Here is a 19,313-nt window from a genome sequence, read left to right as displayed (position 1 = left end):
TTTATCGACCCTAGTATTTAGTTCAGCTTTTAGCATTTAACAAATACCACAGATATTACTTTGTTAATATGTTTGGTTTTGTTCTCTGTCTCCCCCTTCTAGACTGTGAGCCCACTGTTGGGTAGGGACTGTCTCTATATGTTGCCAACTTGGACTTCCCAAGCGCTTAGTACAGTGCTCTGCACACAGTAAGCGCTCTATAAATATGATTGATTGATTGATTGATTTTATCATTACCTACCCCAGCATCTAGTATGGCATTTAGCACTTAATAAATACCACCGTTATTATTATGATTATTGTTCATCTAGTAAAACATCTGGCGCTTAACAAATACCACAATAGTGCGTGAAGCAGCGTGGCTCAGTGGAAAGAGCCCGGGCTTTGGAGTCAGAGGTCATGGGTTCGAATCCCGGCTCCACCACGTCTGCTGTGTGACCTTGGGCAAGTCACTTAACTTCTCTGAGCCTCAGTTACCTCATTTGTAAAATGAGGATTGACTGTGAGCCCCAGGTGGGGCAACCTGATCACGTTGTATTCCCCCCCAGCACTTAGAACAGTGCTTTGCACATAGTAAGCGCTTAATACATGCCACTATTATTATTATTATTATTATTAGGATTATCTACCCCAGCATCTAGTACATCTGGAAGTTAACAAATGCCACCATTTTTATGGTGATTATTACTGTTGTCACCTACACCCACATCTAGTAAAACAACTGGCACTTAAATATCACAATTATTATTATTAGGATTATCTACTCTGGCATCTACTACAGCGCCTAGCACTTAACTGATACCACAATTATTATTATTATTGTTCTGATTATCTACCCCAGCAACTAGCACAGTGCTTAGCACTTAACCAATACCATGATTATTATTATTATTATTATTATTATTCTGATTATCCACCCCAGCATCTAGTACAGCACCTAGAACTTAACCGATACCATGATTATTATTATTACTATTATTATTATTATTATCCACCCCAGCATCTAGTACAGCGCCTAGCACTTCATTGATACCACGATTATTATTATTATTGTTGATGTTATCATCAACATGGTCATTTTGATGACCAAGAGACCATGACCAAGAGGTCACGGATTCAAATCCTGGCTCCGCCAGTTGTCAGCTGTGTGACTTTGGGCAAGTCACTTCACTTCTCCGGGCCTCAGTTCCCTCATCTGTAAAATGGGATTGAAGACCGTGAGCCCCCCGTGGGCCAACCTGATCACCTTGTAAACTCCCTAGCGCTTAGAACAGTGCTTTGCACATAGTAAGTGCTTAATTATGAGAAACAGTGTGGCTCAGTGGTAAGAGCAGGGGCTTTGGAGTCAGAGGTCACGGGTTCAAATGCCGGCTCTGCCAACTGTCAGCTGTGTGACTTTGGGCAAGTCACTTAACTTCTCTGGGCCTCAGTTACCTCATCTGTAAAATGGGGATTAAAACTGTGAGCCCCCCATGGGACAACATGATCACTTTGTAGCCTCCCCAGCGCTTAGAACAGTGCTTTGCACATAGTAAGTGCTTAATAAATACCATCATTACATTACATTACCTTGTATTTACCCCAGCACTCAGAACAGTGATTTGCACATAGTAAGCACTTAATAAATGCCACTATTATTATTATTATTATTATTATTAATGCCATCATCATTATCATTATTATTATTATCATCTTCACTGCTGGGCACATAGTAGCGCTTAAGTAATACCATTATTACTATTATTATTATTATCAGCAGGAGAAAATAGTAGAGCATCTAGGGTTATTCTAGGGGAATCTAGGGGAAGCAGCATGGCTCAGTGGAAAGAGCCATGGAAAAATGCCAACATAATTAATAATTAATAATTAATTTGGAGTCAGAGGTCATGGGTTCAAATCCCGGCTCTGCCACTTGTCAGCTGTGTGACTTTGGGCAAGTCACTTCACTTCTCTGTGCCTCAGTTCCCTCATCTGTCAAATGGGGATTAAGACTGTGAGCCCCACGTGGGACATCCTGATCACCTTGTAATAATAATAATAATAATAATAATAATAATAATAATAATAATAATAATAACAACAACAACAACAATGGCATTTATTAAGTGCTTACTATGTGCAAAGCACTGTTCTAAGCGCTGGGGAGGTTACAAGGTGATCAGGTTGTCCCATGGGGGGGGCTCACAGTCTTAATCCCCATTTTACAGATGAGGGAACCGCGGCCCAGAGAAGCGAAGTGACTTGCCCGAAGTCGCCCAACTGACAATTGGCAGAGCCGGGATTTGAACCCCATGACCTCTGACTCCATCATCATCATCATCATCACCATCAATCGTATTTATTGAGCGCTTACTGGGTGCAGAGCACTGTACTAAGCGCTTGGGAAGTCCAAGTTGGCAACATCTAGAGACGGTCCCTACCCAACAGTGGGCTCACAGTCTAAAAGCCCGGGCTCTTTCCTACTGAGCCCCACTGCTTCTCTGAGCCCCACTGCTTCTCTTGCAACCTCCCCAGCGCTTAGAACAGTGCTTTGCGCATAGTAAGCGCTTAATAAATGTCGCTATTATTGTTCTACTATTATTCTTGATGGTTATTATTTATTCTTCGTCTCAGCCCTCACCGTCCGCTCCTCCAGCCCACGGCGTTGGGCGGCGTGGTGTTGGGGTTCGGGGCGGCCTTGGGGCTCCGGCCGTCCCTTTCGGGGGGCTCGCCCGGGGCCCAGGGCTGGGGTTGGGTCCTCGTCCGTCGCCTCGGGGGGCTCGATCTTGGGGAGGGGCGTCAGGGCGCTCGGCGGAGACAGGTGGTCGAAGTGGGTGTGAAGGAGGCGCAGCGCGATGCCGCTCACCGTCAGGATCTTTGGGAGGATCAACCCCATCTCGGTGTCCTGGAACGTGACGTTTTTGGTCCTAGGAGAATCAGAAACATCAATCAGCATCAATCGTATTTATTGAGCGCTTACTGTGTGCGGAGCACCGCACTAAGCGCTTGGGAAGTACAAATTGGCAACATCTAGAGACGGTCCCTACCCAACAGTGGGCTCACAGTCTAAAACGGGGGAGACAGAGAACAAAACCAAACGTACTAACAAAATAAAATAAATAGAATAGATATGGACAAGCAAAATACAGTAATAAATATGTACAAACATATATACGGGTGATAGTAAAATAAATAAATAAATAGAGTAATAAATATGTACAAACATATATACAGGTGATATATACATATATACAGGTGTCACTTGACACCTGTCCACATGTTTTGTTTTGGTGGTCCGCCTCCCCCTTCTAGACTGGGAGCCCGCTGTCAGGTAGGGACCGTCTCTATACGTTGCCGGCTTGGACTTCCCAAGCGCTCAGTACAGTGCTCTGCACACAGTCGGAGCTCAAGAAACGCGATTGAACGAATGAATCAGAAGCAGCGTGGCTCAGTGGAGAAGAGCCCGGGCTTTGGAGTCAGAGGTCATCAATCAATCAATCAATCAATCGTATTTATTGAGCGCTTACTGTGTGCAGAGCACTGGACTAAGCGCTTGGGAAGTACAAGTTGGCAACATATCATCATCATCATCATCATCAATCGTATTTATTGAGCGCTTACTGTGTGCAGAGCACTGGACTAAGCGCTTGGGAAGTACAAGCTGGCAACATCATCATCATCAATCGTATTTATTGAGCGCTTACTGTGTGCAGAGCACTGGACTAAGCGCTTGGGAAGTACAAGTTGGCAACATATAGAGACAGTCCCTACCCAACAGTGGGCTCACAGTCTAAAAGAAGCAGCGTGGCCCAGTGGAAAGAGCCCGGGCTTTGGAGTCAGAGGTCATGGGTTCAAATTCCAGCTCCGCCAACTGTCAGCTGGGTGACTTTGGGCAAGTCACTTCACTTCTCTGTGCCTCAGTGACCTCATCTGTAAAATGGGAATGAAGACTATGAGCCCCCCCCGTGGGACAACCTGACACCTTGTAACCTCCCCAGCGCTTAGAACAGTGCTTTGCACATAGTAAGCGCTTAATAAATGCCATTATTATTATTATTAAAAGGGGGAGACAGAGAACAAGACCAAACATACTAACAAAATAAAATAAATAGGTCATGGGTTCAAATCCCAGCTCTGTCAGCTGTGTGACTTTGGGCAAGTCACTTCACTTCTCTGGGCCTCAATGACCTCATCTGTAAAATGGGGATGAAGACTGTGAGCCCCCCCGTGGGACAACCTGATCACCTTGTAACCTCCCCAACGCTTAGAACAGTGCTTTGCACATAGTAAGCGCTTAATAAATGCCATCATTATTATTTGTGAAGCACTGACTGGGTGCCACGCACCGTCCTAAGTGCCGGAGTAGACACAGGGTAATCAGGTTGTCCCACCTGGGGCTCACGGTTTTAATCCCCATTTGACAGGTGAGGTCACTGAGGCCCAGAGAAGTGAAGCGCCTTGCCTAAGGTCACACAGCGGACAAGTGGCGGAGGCGGGATTAGAACCTGCAGCCTCTGACTCCCAAACTTGGGCTCTTGCTGCTAAGCCACACTGCTTCTCTAATAACAATCAATCGTATTTATTGAGCGCTTACTGTGTGCAGAGCACTGTACTAAGCGCTTGGGAAGTACAAGTTGGCAACGTATAGAGACAGCCCCTACCCAACAGTGGGCTCACAGTCTAAAAGATAGTGGTAGGATTTGTTAAGCATTTACTATGAGCCAGGCACTGTACTAAGCGCTGCAGGGGGACGGAAACAAATCGGGTTAGACACAGTCCCCGTCCCACCTGGGACTCACAATCTCGATCCGCATTTTACAGATCATCATCAATCGTATTTACTGAGCGCTTACTGTGTGCAGAGCACTGTACTAAGCGCTTGGGAAGTACAAATTGGCAACATATAGAGACGGTCCCTACCCAACAGTGGGCTCACAGTCTAAAAGACAGATGAGGGGACTGAGGCCCAGAGAAGTGAAGTGATTCACCCAAGGTCACACAGCAGACAAGTGTGAGCCCATTACTGGGTAGGCACTGTCTCTATCTGTTGCCAAATTGTACTTTCCAAGCGCTTAGTACAGCGGTCTGCACCCAGCAAGCGCTCAATAAATACAACTGAATGAATGAATGAAGTGGTGGAGCTGGGATTAGAACTCAAGACCTCCTGACTGCTAGGATGGCACTAGTCATTCATTCGTGCATTCGATCGTATTTACTGAGCGCTTACCGCGTGCAGAGCCCTGTACTAAGCGCTTGGGAGAGCACAATCCAACAATAAAGGGACAGATTATGTGTTGCCAACTTGTACTTCCCAAGCGCTTAGGACAGTGCTCTGCACACAGTAAGCGCTCAATAAATACGACTGATTGATTGATTGATTTCCAGCCCACGGAGAACAGAGGTGCCGAGGAGAGAGAAGCAGCATGGGATGGGGGGATTTTCCTGCTCTGGAAAAGGGCCAGAAAGTCTCTATTGGGGCTGGGGGAGTCGGCGGGGAGCTTGGGCAGGGAACCAGACCTGCAAATAATAATAATAATAATAATAATAATAATAATAATAAATCATATTTATTGAGCGCTTACTATGTGCAGAGCACTGTACTAAGCGCTTGGGAAGTACAAATTGGCAACATATAGAGACAGTCCCTACCCAACAGTGGGCTCACAGTCTAAAAGGGGGAGACAGAGAACAAAACCAAACACACTAACAAAATAAAATAAATAGAATAGACATGGACAAGTAAAATAAATAAATAAATAAATAATCATTATTACTATTATTACTATTAGAGACAGAGAACAAAACCAAACATACTAACAAAATAAAATAAATAGGATACGCACAAGTAAAATAAATAAATAAATAAATAATCATTATTACTATTAGAGTAATCTCTAAACTGTGAGCCCGCTGTTGGGTCGGGACCGTCTCTATATGTTGCCAACTTGTACTTCCCAAGCGCTTAGTCCAGTGCTCTGCACACAGTAAGTGCTCAATAAATACGATTGAATGAATGAATGAATAATCATGGTATTTGTTAAGTGCTAGGCACTCTACTAAGCGCTGGGGTGAATTCAAACAAACTGGGGTGGACACCGTCCCTAACCACTGTGGGGCTCACAGTCGCAATCCCCATTTTACAGAGGAGGGAACTGAGGCCCCCTCTCCATCCCCCCCCATCTTACCTCCTTCCCTTCCCCACAGCACCTGTATTTATGTATATATGTTTGTACATATTTGTTACTCTATTTATTTATTTATTTGACTTGTACATATCTATTCTATTTATTTTATTTTGTTAGTATGTTTGGTTTTGTTGTCTGTCTCCCCCTTTTAGACTGTGAGCCCACTGTTGGGTAGGGACCGTCTCTATACGTTGCCAACTTGGACTTCCCAAGCGCTTAGTACAGTGCTCTGCACACAGTAAGTGCTCAATAAATATGATTGATGATGATGATGAGAGACGTGAAATGACTTGCCTAAGGTCATACGGCAGACAAGCGGCGGAGCCGGAATTGGAACCCGTGACCCTCTGACTCTCGGGCTGGGGCTCTGTCCACTGAGCCAGGCTGCTTCCCTAATAATAATGATAATAATAATGATGGTATTTGTTAAGCGCTTACTATGTGCAAAGCACTAATGCCAAATACCTCACTCACGGGGAAAAGCCCATGGCTGACGGGAGGCAGTGCTGCCCAGCGGCTAGAGCCCGGGCCCGAGAGTCAGAAGGAGCTGGGTTCTCAAACCATCACAAACCATTATGTTGCCAATTTGTACTTCCCAAGCGCTTAGTACAGTGCTCTGAACATAGTAAGCGCTCAATAAATATGATTGATTGATTGATTGATCTCCACCACTGCTCTGCTGTGCGACCTTGAGCAAGTCACTTCACTTCTCTGGGCGTCAGTTTTCCTCATCTGTAAAATGGGGATTCAACGCTTGTCCTAATAATAATAATCATAATTGTGGTAAGAATAATTTTGGTCACTTCAGTCTATACTTAGCCACGCTGCTGCCCGGATCATCTTTGTGCAGAAACGCTCTGGGCATGTCACTCCCCTCCTCAAAAATCTCCAGTTGCTGCCCATCAACCTACGCATCAGGCAGAAACTCCTCACCCTGGGCTTCAAGGCTGTCCATCCATCCATCCCCTCGCCCCCTCCTACCTCACCTCCCTTCTCTCCTTCTCCAGCCCAGCCCGCACCCTCCGCTTCTCCGCTGCTAATCTCCTCACCGTTAGGCCTCATTCTCGCCTGTCCCGCTGTCGACCCCTGGCCCACGTCCTCTCCCGGGCCTGGAATGGCCTCCCTCTGCCCATCCGCCATGCTCGCTCTCTTCCTCCCTTCAAGGCCCTGCTGAGAGCTCACCTCCTCCGGGAGGCCTTCCCACACTAAGCCCCCTCCTTCCTCTCCCCCTCCTCCTCCTCCCCATCCCCCCCGCCTTACCTCCTTCCCCTCCCCACCGCACCTGTATATATGTATATATGTTTGTACGTACTTATTACTCTATTTATCTATTTTATTTGTACATATTTATTCTATTTATTTTATTTTGTTAGTATGTTTGGTTTTGTTCTCTGTCTCCCCCTTCTAGACTGTGAGCCCACTGTTGGGTAGGGACCGTCTCTATATGTTGCCAACTTGTACCTCCCAAGCGCCTACTACAGTGCCCTGCACACAGTAAGCGCTCAATAAATACAACTGTAGGAATGAAGGAATGAATGGCATTTGTTAAGTGCTTACAATGTGCCAGCCTCTGTACTAAGCGCTGGGGTGGATACAAGCCAATCGGGTTGGACGCAGTCCCTGTCCCCTGCGGGGCTCACAGTCTTGATCCCCATTTGACAGATGAGGGAACTGAGGCCCAGAGAAGCGCCCAAGGTCACACAGCAGACAAGTGGCGGAGTTGGAATTAGTCAATCAATCAATCGTATTTATTGAGCGCTTACTGTGTGCAGAGCACTGGACTAAGCGCTTGGGAAGTCCAAGTTGGCAACATAGAGAGACAGTCCCTACCCAACAGTGGGCTCACAGTCTAAAAGGGGGAGACAGAGAACAAAACCATACATATTAACAAACTAAAATAGAATAGATATGTATAAGTAAGATAAATAAATGAATAGAGTAATAAATCTGTACAAACATATATACATATATACAGGTGCTGTGGGGAAGGGAAGGAGGTAAGATGCGGGGGATGGAGAGGGGGACGAGGGGGAGGGGAAGGAAGGGGCTCAGGATTAGAACCCATGACCTTCTAACTCCCAAGGCCAGGTATCTACCCACTGGGCCACTCTGCTTTTCCTCCTTCTGACTTAGACTAGGAGCCCCAAGAGGGCTGGGGACATTGAACTTGATATTTTAATTCATAATAATTGTGGTATTTGTTAAGCCCTTACTATGTGCCAAGCACTGTACTAAGCGCTGGGGGAGATACAGCATATCAGGTCGGACACAGTCTCTGTCCCACAGGGGCCTCGCAGTGTCAATCCCCATTTTCCAGATGAGGGAACTGAGGCCCAGAGAAGTGAAGTGACTTGCCCAAGGTCACAATGTGGACAAGTGGTGGAGACAGGATTAGAACCCACAACCTCTGACTCCCAAGCTCGGGCTCTTGCCACTGAGCCAAGCTGCTTCCCAATCTTATTCCTGCCCCACACTTGGTACAGGGTTCGTTACTTAGTAAGCGCTTAAGGAACCTGCCTGCTAAATCTGTGGTATTGTCCTCTCCCAAGCGTTCAGTACAGTGCTATGCACACAGTAAATGCTCAATAAACACCATTGATTGATCGACTGATTAACAAATAAGCAGCAAAGAAAGCAGCGTGGCCTCGTCGATGAAGCCCGGACCTGGGTGCCATTGGACCTTCATTCAGTCAGTCAGTTGCATTTAATAATAATATTCATTCACTCAATTGTATTTATTGAGCGCTTACTGTGTGCTGAGCACTGTACTAAGCGCTTGGGAAGTCCAAGTCGGCAACATATAGAGACGGTCCCTACCCAACAACGGGCTCGCAGTCTAGAAGGGGCAGACAGACAACAAAACAAAACAAGTAGATAGGTGTCAATACTAACAATTATTATTATTATTATTGTGTTATATTAATACACAATATCATTGTGTAATATATATACAATATTATACACAATATACACAATATTATTGTGTTATAATAATAATAACAATACTACTAATAATAGTGGTATTTGCTGCTGCTGATGATGATGGCATTTATTAAGCACTTGCTATGTGCCAAGCACTGTTCTAAGCGCTGGGGCGGTTACAAGGTGATCAGGTTGTCCCTCGGGGGGCTCACAGTCTTAATCTCCATTTTACAGATAAGGTAACTGAGGCACAGAGAAGTTAAGTGACTTGCCCAAAGTCGCACAGCTGACAATTTTAAGCGCTTACTATGCGCCAGGCAATGTTCTAAGTGCTGGGGGAGATATAAGGCTATCAGGTTGTCCTAAGTGGGGCTCACAGTCTTCATCCCCATTTTACAGATGAGGGAATTGAGGCACAGTGAATAATAATAATAATAATAATATTTTATTGAGCGCTTACTATGTGCAAAGCTCTGTTCTAAGCACTGGGGAGGTCATCAGGTCGTCCCACGAGGGGCTCACAGTCTTATTCCCCATTTTACTGTTGAGGGAACTGAGGGCCAGAGAAGTGAAGTGACTTGCCCAAAGTCCCACAGCTGACAATTGGTGGAGCCGGAATTTGAACCCATGACCTCTGTCTCCAAAGCCCGGCCTCTTTCCGCTGAATCACCCAGCTGACAAGGGGTGGGGGCAGGATTAGAACCCATGACCTCTGACTCCCAAGCTCGGGCTCTTGCCACTGAGCCACGCTGCTTCTAAGCACTCTCTGTACTAAGCGCCGGGAAAATACAGTACGACATGAGTTCTAATCCCAGCTCTGCCACTTACCTGCTGTGTGACCATGGACAAGTCCCTTAACTTCTCTGTGCCTCACTTTGATCAACTGGGGATTCAAACCCTGTTCCCCTCTTATTCCTGGGAGCCCCATGTGGGACAGGGACTCAACCTTAGTACAGTGCTCTGATCGCAGTAAGCGCTCAATAAATACGATTGAATGAATGAATGAACCCACCCTGATGAGCTTCTAATAATAATAATAATTTTGGTATTTGTTAAGCACTTACTACGTGCAAAGCACTGTTCTAAGCGCTGGGGAGGATACAAGGTGATCAGGTTGTCCCATGGGGGGCTCACAGCCTTCATCCCCATTTTACAGATGAAGGCACTGAGGCTCAGAGAAGTGAGGTTACTTGCCCAAAGTCACACAGCTGACAAGTGGTGGAGTCGGGATTTGAACCCATAATAATAATAATAATAATGACATTTATTAAGCGCTTACTATGTGCAAAGCACTGCTCTAAGCACTGGGGAGGTTACAAGGTGATCAGGTTGTCCCAAGTGGGGCTCACAGTCTTAATCCCCATTTTACAGATGAGGTAACGGAGGCCCAAAGAAGTTAAGTGACTTGCCCAAAGTCACACAGCTGACAAGCGGTAGAGTCGGGATTTGAACCCATAATAATAATAATAATAATAATAATGGCATTTATTAGGCACTTACTATGTGCAAAGCACTGACTAAGCGCTGGGGAGGTGACAAGGTGATCAGGTTGGCCCACATGGGGCTCACAGTCTTAATCCCCATTTTACAGATGAGGTAACGGAGGCCCAGAGAAGTTAAGTGACTTGCTCAAAGTCACACAGCTGACAAGCGGCGGAGTCAGGATTTGAACCCATAACAATAATAATAATAATAATAATAATAATAATAATAATAATAGCATTTATTAAGCATTTACTATGTGCAAAGCACTGCTCTAAGCACTGGGGAGGTGAAAAGGTGATTAGGTTGGCCCATGTGGGGCTCACTGTCTTAATCCCCATTTTACAGATGAGGTAACTGAGGCCCAGAGAACTTAAGTGACTTGCCCAAAGTCACATGGCTGACAAGCGGCAGAGTGGGGATTTGAACCCATGACCTCTGACTCCCAAGCTCTTTCCACTGAGCCACACTGCTTCTACCTACCCCAGCGCTTTAAACAGTGCTTGACACATAGTAAACGCTGAACAAATACCATAAAAAACTAATACCACTATTATTATTATTATTATTGTTGACTCCGCCACTTATCAGCTGCGTGACCTTGGGCAAGTCGCTTCACTTCTCTGTGCCTCGGTTCCCTCATCTGTAAAATGGGGATTAAGACTGTGAGCCCCATGCAGGACAACCTGATCACCTTGTATCTACCCAGCGTGGCTCAGTGGAAAGAGCCCAGGCTTTGGAGTCAGAGGTCATAGGTTCGAATCCCAGCTCTGCCACATGTCTGCTGTGTGACCTTGGGCAAGTCACTTAACTTCTCGGAGCCTCAGTTCCCTCATCTGTAAAATGGGGATGAAGACTGTGAGCCCCACGTGGGACAACCTGATCACCTTGTATCCCCCCCAGCGCTTAGAACAGTGCTTTGCACATAGTAAGCGCTAAACAAATGCCATCATTATTATTATTATTATTATTATTATTATTATTATTATTATTACCCCAGTGCTTAGAACAGTGCTTGGCACATAGTAAGTGCTTAACAAATATTATCATTATTATTAGTATTATTACTAATAACAATAGTAATAATGTTAACCAATAACTGGCAGAGGCTTTGATAGAGACGGTCCCTACCCAACAGCGGGCTCACGGTCTAGAAAGGACTCCTAGACTCCGTCTTCTGTTAAAAGGCGGATCTCCATATTTATTTTTGTACATATTTATTACTCTATTTATTTTACTTGTACATATCTATTCTATTTATTTTATTTTGTTAGTATGTTTGGTTTTGTTCTCTGTCTCCCCCTTTTAGACTGTGAGCCCCCTGTTGGGTAGGGACCATCTTTATATGTTGCCAACTTGTACTTCCCAAGCACTTAGTACAGTGCTCTGCAACACAGTAAGCGCTCAATAAATGCGATTGATTGATTGATTGATCACAGCCTTCTGGAAGTCAGAGAGCTAGAACACATTTCCTGGAAAAATACTGGTGCTCTCCACAGAATGCCATGTCAGAATTGTGACTGTGAGCCCGTTGTTGGGTAGGGACTGTCTTTGTTGCCGAATTTTACTTTCCAAGCGCTTAGTACAGTGCTCTGCACACAGTAAGCGCTCAATAAATACCGCTGAATGAATAGAGCACCACAATTAGGCTTTTTCCTTGGCAATCCACTCAGGGATAATTACAATAATTACGGCACTTTGTTGTCGTTGTTTAATGGTATTTGTTAAGCACTACTGTGTGGCGGGTATTGTGCTAAGCACTGAAGACTGAGCTCCTTGTCTTCCCTCCCAAACCTTGCCCTTTCCCTGACTTTCCCATCTCTGTTGACGGCACTACCATCCTTCCCGTCTCACAAGCCCGCAACCTTGGTGTCATCCTCGACTCCGCTCTCTCATTCACCCCTCACATGCAAGCCGTCACCAAAACCTGCCGGTCTCAGCTCCGCAACATTGCCAAGATCCGCCCTTTCCTCTCCATCCCAACCGCTCCCCTGCTCGTTCAAGCTCTCATCCTATCCCGTCTGGACTACTGCACCAGCCTTCTCTCCGATCTCCCATCCTCGTGTCTCTCTCCACTTCAATCCGTACTTCATGCTGCTGCCCGGATTATCTTTGTCCAGAAACGCTCTGGACATATTACTCCCCTCCTCAAAAATCTCCGGTGGCTACCAATCAATCTGCGCATCAGGCAGAAACTCCTCATCCTGGGCTTCCAGGCTGTCCATCCCCTGGCCCCCTCCTCCCTCACCTCCCTTCTCTCCTTCTCCAGCGCAGCCCGCACCCTTCGCTCCTCCACCGCTAATCTCCTCACCGTACCTCGTTCTCGCCCGTCCCGCCATCGACCCCCGGCCCACGTCATCCCCTGGGCCTGGAATGGCCTCCCTCTGCCCATCCGCCAAGCTCGCTCTCTTCCTCCCTTCAAGGCCCTGCTGAGAGCTCACCTCCTCCAGGAGGCCTTCCCAGACTGAGCCCCTTCCTTCCTCTCCCCCTCGTCCCCCTCTCCATCCCCCCGTCTTACCTCCTTCCCTTCCCCACAGCACCTGTATATATGTATATATGGTTGTACATATTTATTACTCTATTTATTTATTTATTTATTTATTTTACTTGTACATTTCTATCCTACTTATTTTATTTTGTTGGTATGTTTGGTTCTGTTCTCTGTCTCCCCCTTTTAGACTGTGAGCCCACTGTTGGGTAGGGACTGTCTCTATGTGATGCCAATTTGTACTTCCCAAGCGCTTAGTACAGTGCTCTGCACATAGTAAGCGCTCAATAAATACGATTGATTGATTGATTGATTGATTGATTGATTGAGTAATAATAATAATAATGATGATGGCATTTATTAAATGCTTAGTATGTGCAAAGCACTGTTCTCTGCACTGGGGAGGTTACAAGGTGATCAGGTTGTCCCACGGGGGGCTCGCAGTCTTAATCCCCATTTTACAGATGAGGGAACTGAGGCACAGAGAAATGAAGTGACTTGCCCAAAGTCACACAGCTGACAACTGGGAGAACCCATGACCTCTGACTCCAAAACCCATGCTCTTTCCACTGAACCACGCTGTCAACAATAATAATATTATTAATTATCATTATTGTTGCCGTTATTAATAACAATAATTATTATCATATACTATATAATCATGCATATGATATTATTGTGTATTATATTATATTAATATTATATTATTACATGTTATTATAATAACATTAACAATAATAACAATAATACTAATAATAATAATGGTGTTTGTAAAGTGCCTACTACGTGCCAAGCACTGTTCTAAGCACTGGGGGGATACAAGGTGATCAGGTTGTCCCACGTGGGGCTCACAATCTTAATTCCCATTTTACAGATGAGGGAACTGAGGCCCAGAGAAGTGAAGTGACTTGCCCAAAGTCACACAGCCGGTCAGTGGTGGAGCCGGGATTCGAACCCATGACCTCCGACTCCCAAGCCCGAGCTCTTCCCACTGAGCCGCGCTCCTTCTCTGTTAAGCGGAGGGGCCGGGATTAGAACCCAGCTCCTCGGACTCTCAGGACCGGGCTCTTTCCTCTAGTCAATCAATCAATCGTATTTATTGAGCGCTTACTGTGTGCAGAGCACTGTACTAAGCGCTTGGGAAGTACAAGTCGGCAACACATAGAGACGGTCCCTACCCAACAGCGGGCTCACAGTCTGGAAAACATAGTCTAGTCCATAAACTCATCTCTAGACTGTAAGCTCGCAGTGAGCAGGGAATGTGTCTGTCACATCATTGGGTTGAACTCTCCCCAGCGCTCAGTACAGAGCCCTGCATTCTGTCGGCACTCAATAAATACGATCGATTGGTGGATGGGTTTCCAGTCAGCCACAGTGCTGTTCTATTGATTGGGGGGAAATACAGAGATTTTTAGGATGGCTTGATAACCAAAAATCACTTGACTTTGGCAGAAGATTCTATTTCTTCTATTTGATAGATGCAGCCTGTACTCGGATGGGTCTCTTTAATAATAATAATGGCATTTATTAAGCGCTTACTATGTGCAAAGCACTGTTCAAAGCGCTGGGGGATACAAGGTGATCAGGTTGTCCCACGTGGGGCTCACAGTCTTAATCCCATTTTACAGATAAGGGAACTGAGGCCCAGAGAAGTTAAGTGGCTTGCCCAAGGCCCCACAGCTGACAAGTGGTGGAGCCGGGATTCGAACCCATGACCTCTGACTCCGAAGCCCATGCTCTTTCCACTGAGCCACGCTGCTTCTCTTTGTCCTGTCCAGAGGAAAGGCGTACCAATCAATCAATCAATCGTATTTATTGAGCGCTCACTGTGTGCAGAGCACTGTACTAAGCGCTTGGGAAGTCCAAGTTGGCAACATAGAGAGACGGTCCCTACCCCACAGTGGGCTCACAGTCTAAACAGTTGGCTACCTGATTGTAGCAGGGAGGCAGCCTGGCTTAGTGGGTACAGCCCGCACCTGGAACTCGGAAGGTCTTGAGTTCTAATCCCAGCTCTGCCGCTTGTCTGCCGTGTGACCTTGGGCAAGTCGTTTCACTTCCCTGTGCCTTAAGAGAAGCAGCGTGGCTCAGTGGGAAGAGCCCAGGCTTTGAATTCAGAGGTCACGGGTTCAAATCCCGGCTCCTCCAATTGTCAGCTGGGTGACTTTGGGCAAGTCACTTCGCTTCTCTGGGCCTCAGTTCCCTCGTCTGTGAAATGGGGCTGAAGACTGGGAGCCCCCCGTGGGACAACCCGATCACCTTGTAACCTCCCCAGCGCTTAGAACAGTGCTTTGCACATAGAAAGTGCATAATAAATGCCGTCATTATTAGTATTATTATTATTCTCTGGGCCTCAGTTCCCTCATCTGTCAAATGGGGATGAAGACTGTGAGCCCCCCGTGGGACAACCCGATCACCTTGTAACCTCCCCAGTGCTTAGAACAGTCTTTGCACATAGTAAGTGCTTAATAGATGCCATCATCATCATTATTATTACTAGCTACCTCAACTGTAAAATCAATCAATCAATCATCATCATCATCAATCGTATTTATTGAGCGCTTACTGTGTGCAGAGCACTGTACTAAGCGCTTGGGAAGTACAAATTGGCAACATATAGAGACAGTCCCTACCCAACAGTGGGCTCACAGTCAATCAATCAATCGCATTTATTGAGCGCTTACTGTGTGCAGAGCACTGTACTAAGCACTTGGGAAGTACAAACTGGCAACATATAGAGACAGTCCCTACCCAACAGTGGGCTCACAGTCAATCAATCAATCGTATTTATTGAGCGCTTACTGTGTGCAGAGCACTGTACTAAGCGCTTGGGAAGTACAAGTTGGCAACATATACAAGTTCTACAAGTTGGCAAAAGGAGGATGGAGGCTGTGAGCCCCACGTGAGACAGGGGCCACGTCCAACCCGACTATCTTGTATCCACTCCAGCGCTTAGTACAGTGCCTGGCACATAGTAAGCGCGTAACAAATACCACAATTACTATTACCTTCACTTCTCTGAGCCTCAGTTCCCTCAGCTGTAAAATGGGGATGATGACTGTGAGCCCCCCGTGGGACAACCTGATCACCTTGTGACCTCCCCGGCGCTTAGAACAGTGCTGTGCACATAGTAAGCGCTTAATAAATGCCATTATTATTATTATTATTATTATTATTATTACTACCTTGGATTCTTCCTGATATTTGCCCAGATGCAGAAGGTGACATTTTCTCCCCGAAAGACCTTCTCCATGTTTCCGCTGTCGGGGTCAACCAAAGTGCTGGCCTGCTGCAATTGGAAATCAATCAATCAATTAATCAATCAATCGTACTTACTGAGCACTTACTGTGTGCAGAGCACTGTACTAAGCACTTGGGAAGTACAAATGGGCAACATATAGAGACAGTCCCTACCCAACAGTGGGCTCACAGTCTAAAAGGCGGAGACAGAGAACAAAACCAAACATACTAACAAAATAAAATAAATAGAATAGATATGTACAATATGTACAATCAATCAAATCAACGGTATGATCAAAGGCTCACTACGTGCAGAGCACTGTACTACACAGCGTGACGCAGCGGACAGAGCCCGGGCCCGGGGGAAGGAAGGACTTGGGTTCTCAGCTTGTCTCCCCCATTTGTCTGCTGTGTGACCTGGGGATAGTCACTTCACTTCTCTGGGCCTCAGTTCCCTCATCTGTAAAATGGGGATGAAGACCGGGAGCCCCACATGGGACTGGGACTGGGTCCAACCCGATTAACCCATATCTACCCCAGTGCTTAGAACAGTGCCTGGCACATCGCAAACACTTAACAAAATGGAGAAGAGCCCGGGCTTTGGAGTCAGAGGTCATGGGTTCGAATCCCGGCTCCACCACATGTCTGCTGTGTGACCTCGGGCAAGTCACTTAACTTCTCTGAGCCTCAGTCACCTCATCTGTAAAATGGGGATTAAGGCTGTGAGCTCCAGGTGGGACAACTTGATCACCTTGTATCCACCCCCAGCACTTAGAACAGTGCTCTGCACATAGTAAGCGCTTAACAAATGCCATCATTATTATTATTATTATTAAATACCACAAAAAAAGTCATTTCACTTCTTATGAGAAACAACGAGGCTTAGTGGCTAGAGCCCGGGCTATGGAGTCAGAGGTCATGGGTCATGGGTTCTAATCCCGGCTCTGCCACTTGTCAGCTGTGTGACTTTGGGCAAGTCGCTTCACTTCTCTGGGCCTCAGTTCCCTCATCTGTAAAATTCATTCATTCATTCAATCGCATTTATTGAGCGCTTACTGTGTGCAGAGCACTGTACTAAGCGCTTGGGAAGTACCAGTTGGCAACATATAGAGACGGTCCCTACCCAACAGCGGGCTCACAGTCTAGAAAGGGGAGACAGACAACAAAACAAAACATGCTAACAAAATAAAATAAATAGAATAAATATGTACAAGTAAAATAAATAAGTAGAGTAATAAATATGCAGAAGCATATATACATATATACATATTGTCAGCTGTGTGGTTTTGGGCAAGTCGCTTCACTTCTCCGGGCCTCAGTTCCCTCATCTGTAAAATGGGGATGAAGTCTGGAGCCCCCCGTGGGACAACCTGATCACCTTGTAACCTCCCCAGCGCTTAGAACAGTGCTTTGCACATAGTAGGTGCTTAATAGATGCCATCCTCATTATTATTATTACTAGCTACCTCATCTGTAAAATGAGGATGGAGGCCCTAAGGTTGGGTTAGGGACTGCGTCCAACCCCATCTGCTTGTATCCACCACAGTGCTTAGTACAGTGCCTGGCACATAGCTAAGCGCTTAACAAATACCGTTATTATTATTATGTATTTATCTGTTTATTTATATTAATGCGGCTCAGTGGAAAGAGCCCGGGCTTGGGAGTCAGAGGTCATGGGTTCTAATCCTGGCTCCGCCACTTATCAGCTGTGTGACTTTGGGCAAGTCACTTCACTTCTAGCCCGGGCTCTTTCCACTGCGCCACGCAGCTTCTCTGCTTGCTTATTTATTTATTTATTTATTCATTCATTTATTTATTTATTAAAATAAATTGAAAATAATTTTAAAATTTATTAAAAAAAATTAAAATAATAAATTTATTGAAATAAATGTATTTATTTTACTTGTACCTATCTATTCTATTTATTTCACTTTGTTAATATGTTTTGTTTTGTTCTCTGTCTCCCCCTTCTCGACTGTGAGCCCACTGTTGGGTAGGGACTGTCTCTATATGTTGCCAACCTGTACTTCCCAAGCGCTTAGTACAGTGCTCTGTACACAGTAAGCGCTCAATGAATACGATGAGCGCACTGTTGGGTAGGGACCGTCTCTAGATGTTGCCAACTTGGACTTCCCAAGCGCTTAGTCCAGTGCTCTGCACACAGTAAGCGCTCAATGAATACGATTGATTGTTGATTGATTCTCTGGGCCTCAGTGGCTTCATCTGGAAAATGAGGATTAAGACTGCGAGCCCCATGTGGGACAACCTGATTACCTTGTATCTACCCAGTGCTTAGAACTGTGCTTGGCACATAGTAAGTGCTTAACAAATACCAAAATTATTATTATTTTGGGTAGGGACTGTCTCTATATGTTGCCAATTTGTACTTCCCAAGCGCTTAGTACAGTGCTCTGCACATAGTAAGCGCTCAATAAATACGATTGATGATGATGATGATGATTATTATTGTTATTATTATTATCATTAATGTCTGTCTTCCCTTCTAGACTGTGAGTTCTTTGTGGGCAGGAATGTGTCTGTTTGCCGCTTCAACGCTTCATTCATTCAATCCCATTTATTCGGCACTTACTGTGTGCAGAGCACTGTACTGAGGGCCTGGGAGAGCTCAGTAGAACAAGAAACAAACAAACCCATTCCCCTGCATCTAAGCTTTAATTCTATTTGTTCTGACGGCTTTGATGCCTGTCTCCATGTTTTATTTTGTTGTCTGTCTCCCCCTTCTAGACTGTGAGCCTGTTTTTGGGTAGGGACCATCTTTATATGTTGCCAACTTGTACTTCCCAAGTGCTTAGTCCAGTGCTCTGCACACAGTAAGCGCTCAATAAATACGATTGAATGAATGAATGAATATTGCACTTTCCCAAGTGCTTCTTAGTACAGTGCTTTGCACCCAGTAAGCACTCAATAAACTGAGTGAATGAATAGCGCTTTTAGACTTACAAAGTCAGGAGCTTACAAAATACCATGTGGAGAGCACTGTAATAATAATAATAATAATG

General features: G+C 45.5%; 1 protein-coding gene across 2 annotated transcripts in view; it reads right to left on the bottom strand.

Moving 5' to 3' along the window:
* Positions 1–19,313, bottom strand: part of CFAP94 (cilia and flagella associated protein 94) — a 110,018-nt gene that overhangs the window by 47,471 nt on the left and 43,234 nt on the right. The window contains exons 8-9 of one of the 2 annotated variants that reach the window (XM_038771701.1): positions 16,239–16,342; positions 2,621–2,906 (exon numbers count right to left, since the gene is read on the bottom strand). In XM_038771701.1, the coding sequence (XP_038627629.1) occupies positions 2,621–2,906; positions 16,239–16,342 (390 nt within the window). The remainder of the gene's footprint in view (positions 1–2,620; positions 2,907–16,238; positions 16,343–19,313) is intronic. The other variant, XM_038771709.1, reaches the window with a different exon arrangement.

This window comes from Tachyglossus aculeatus, chromosome 2 (assembly GCF_015852505.1).
Source record: "Tachyglossus aculeatus isolate mTacAcu1 chromosome 2, mTacAcu1.pri, whole genome shotgun sequence".
NCBI classification, from domain to species: domain Eukaryota; kingdom Metazoa; phylum Chordata; class Mammalia; order Monotremata; family Tachyglossidae; genus Tachyglossus; species Tachyglossus aculeatus.
This window is presented reverse-complemented; position numbering and strand designations above follow the sequence as displayed.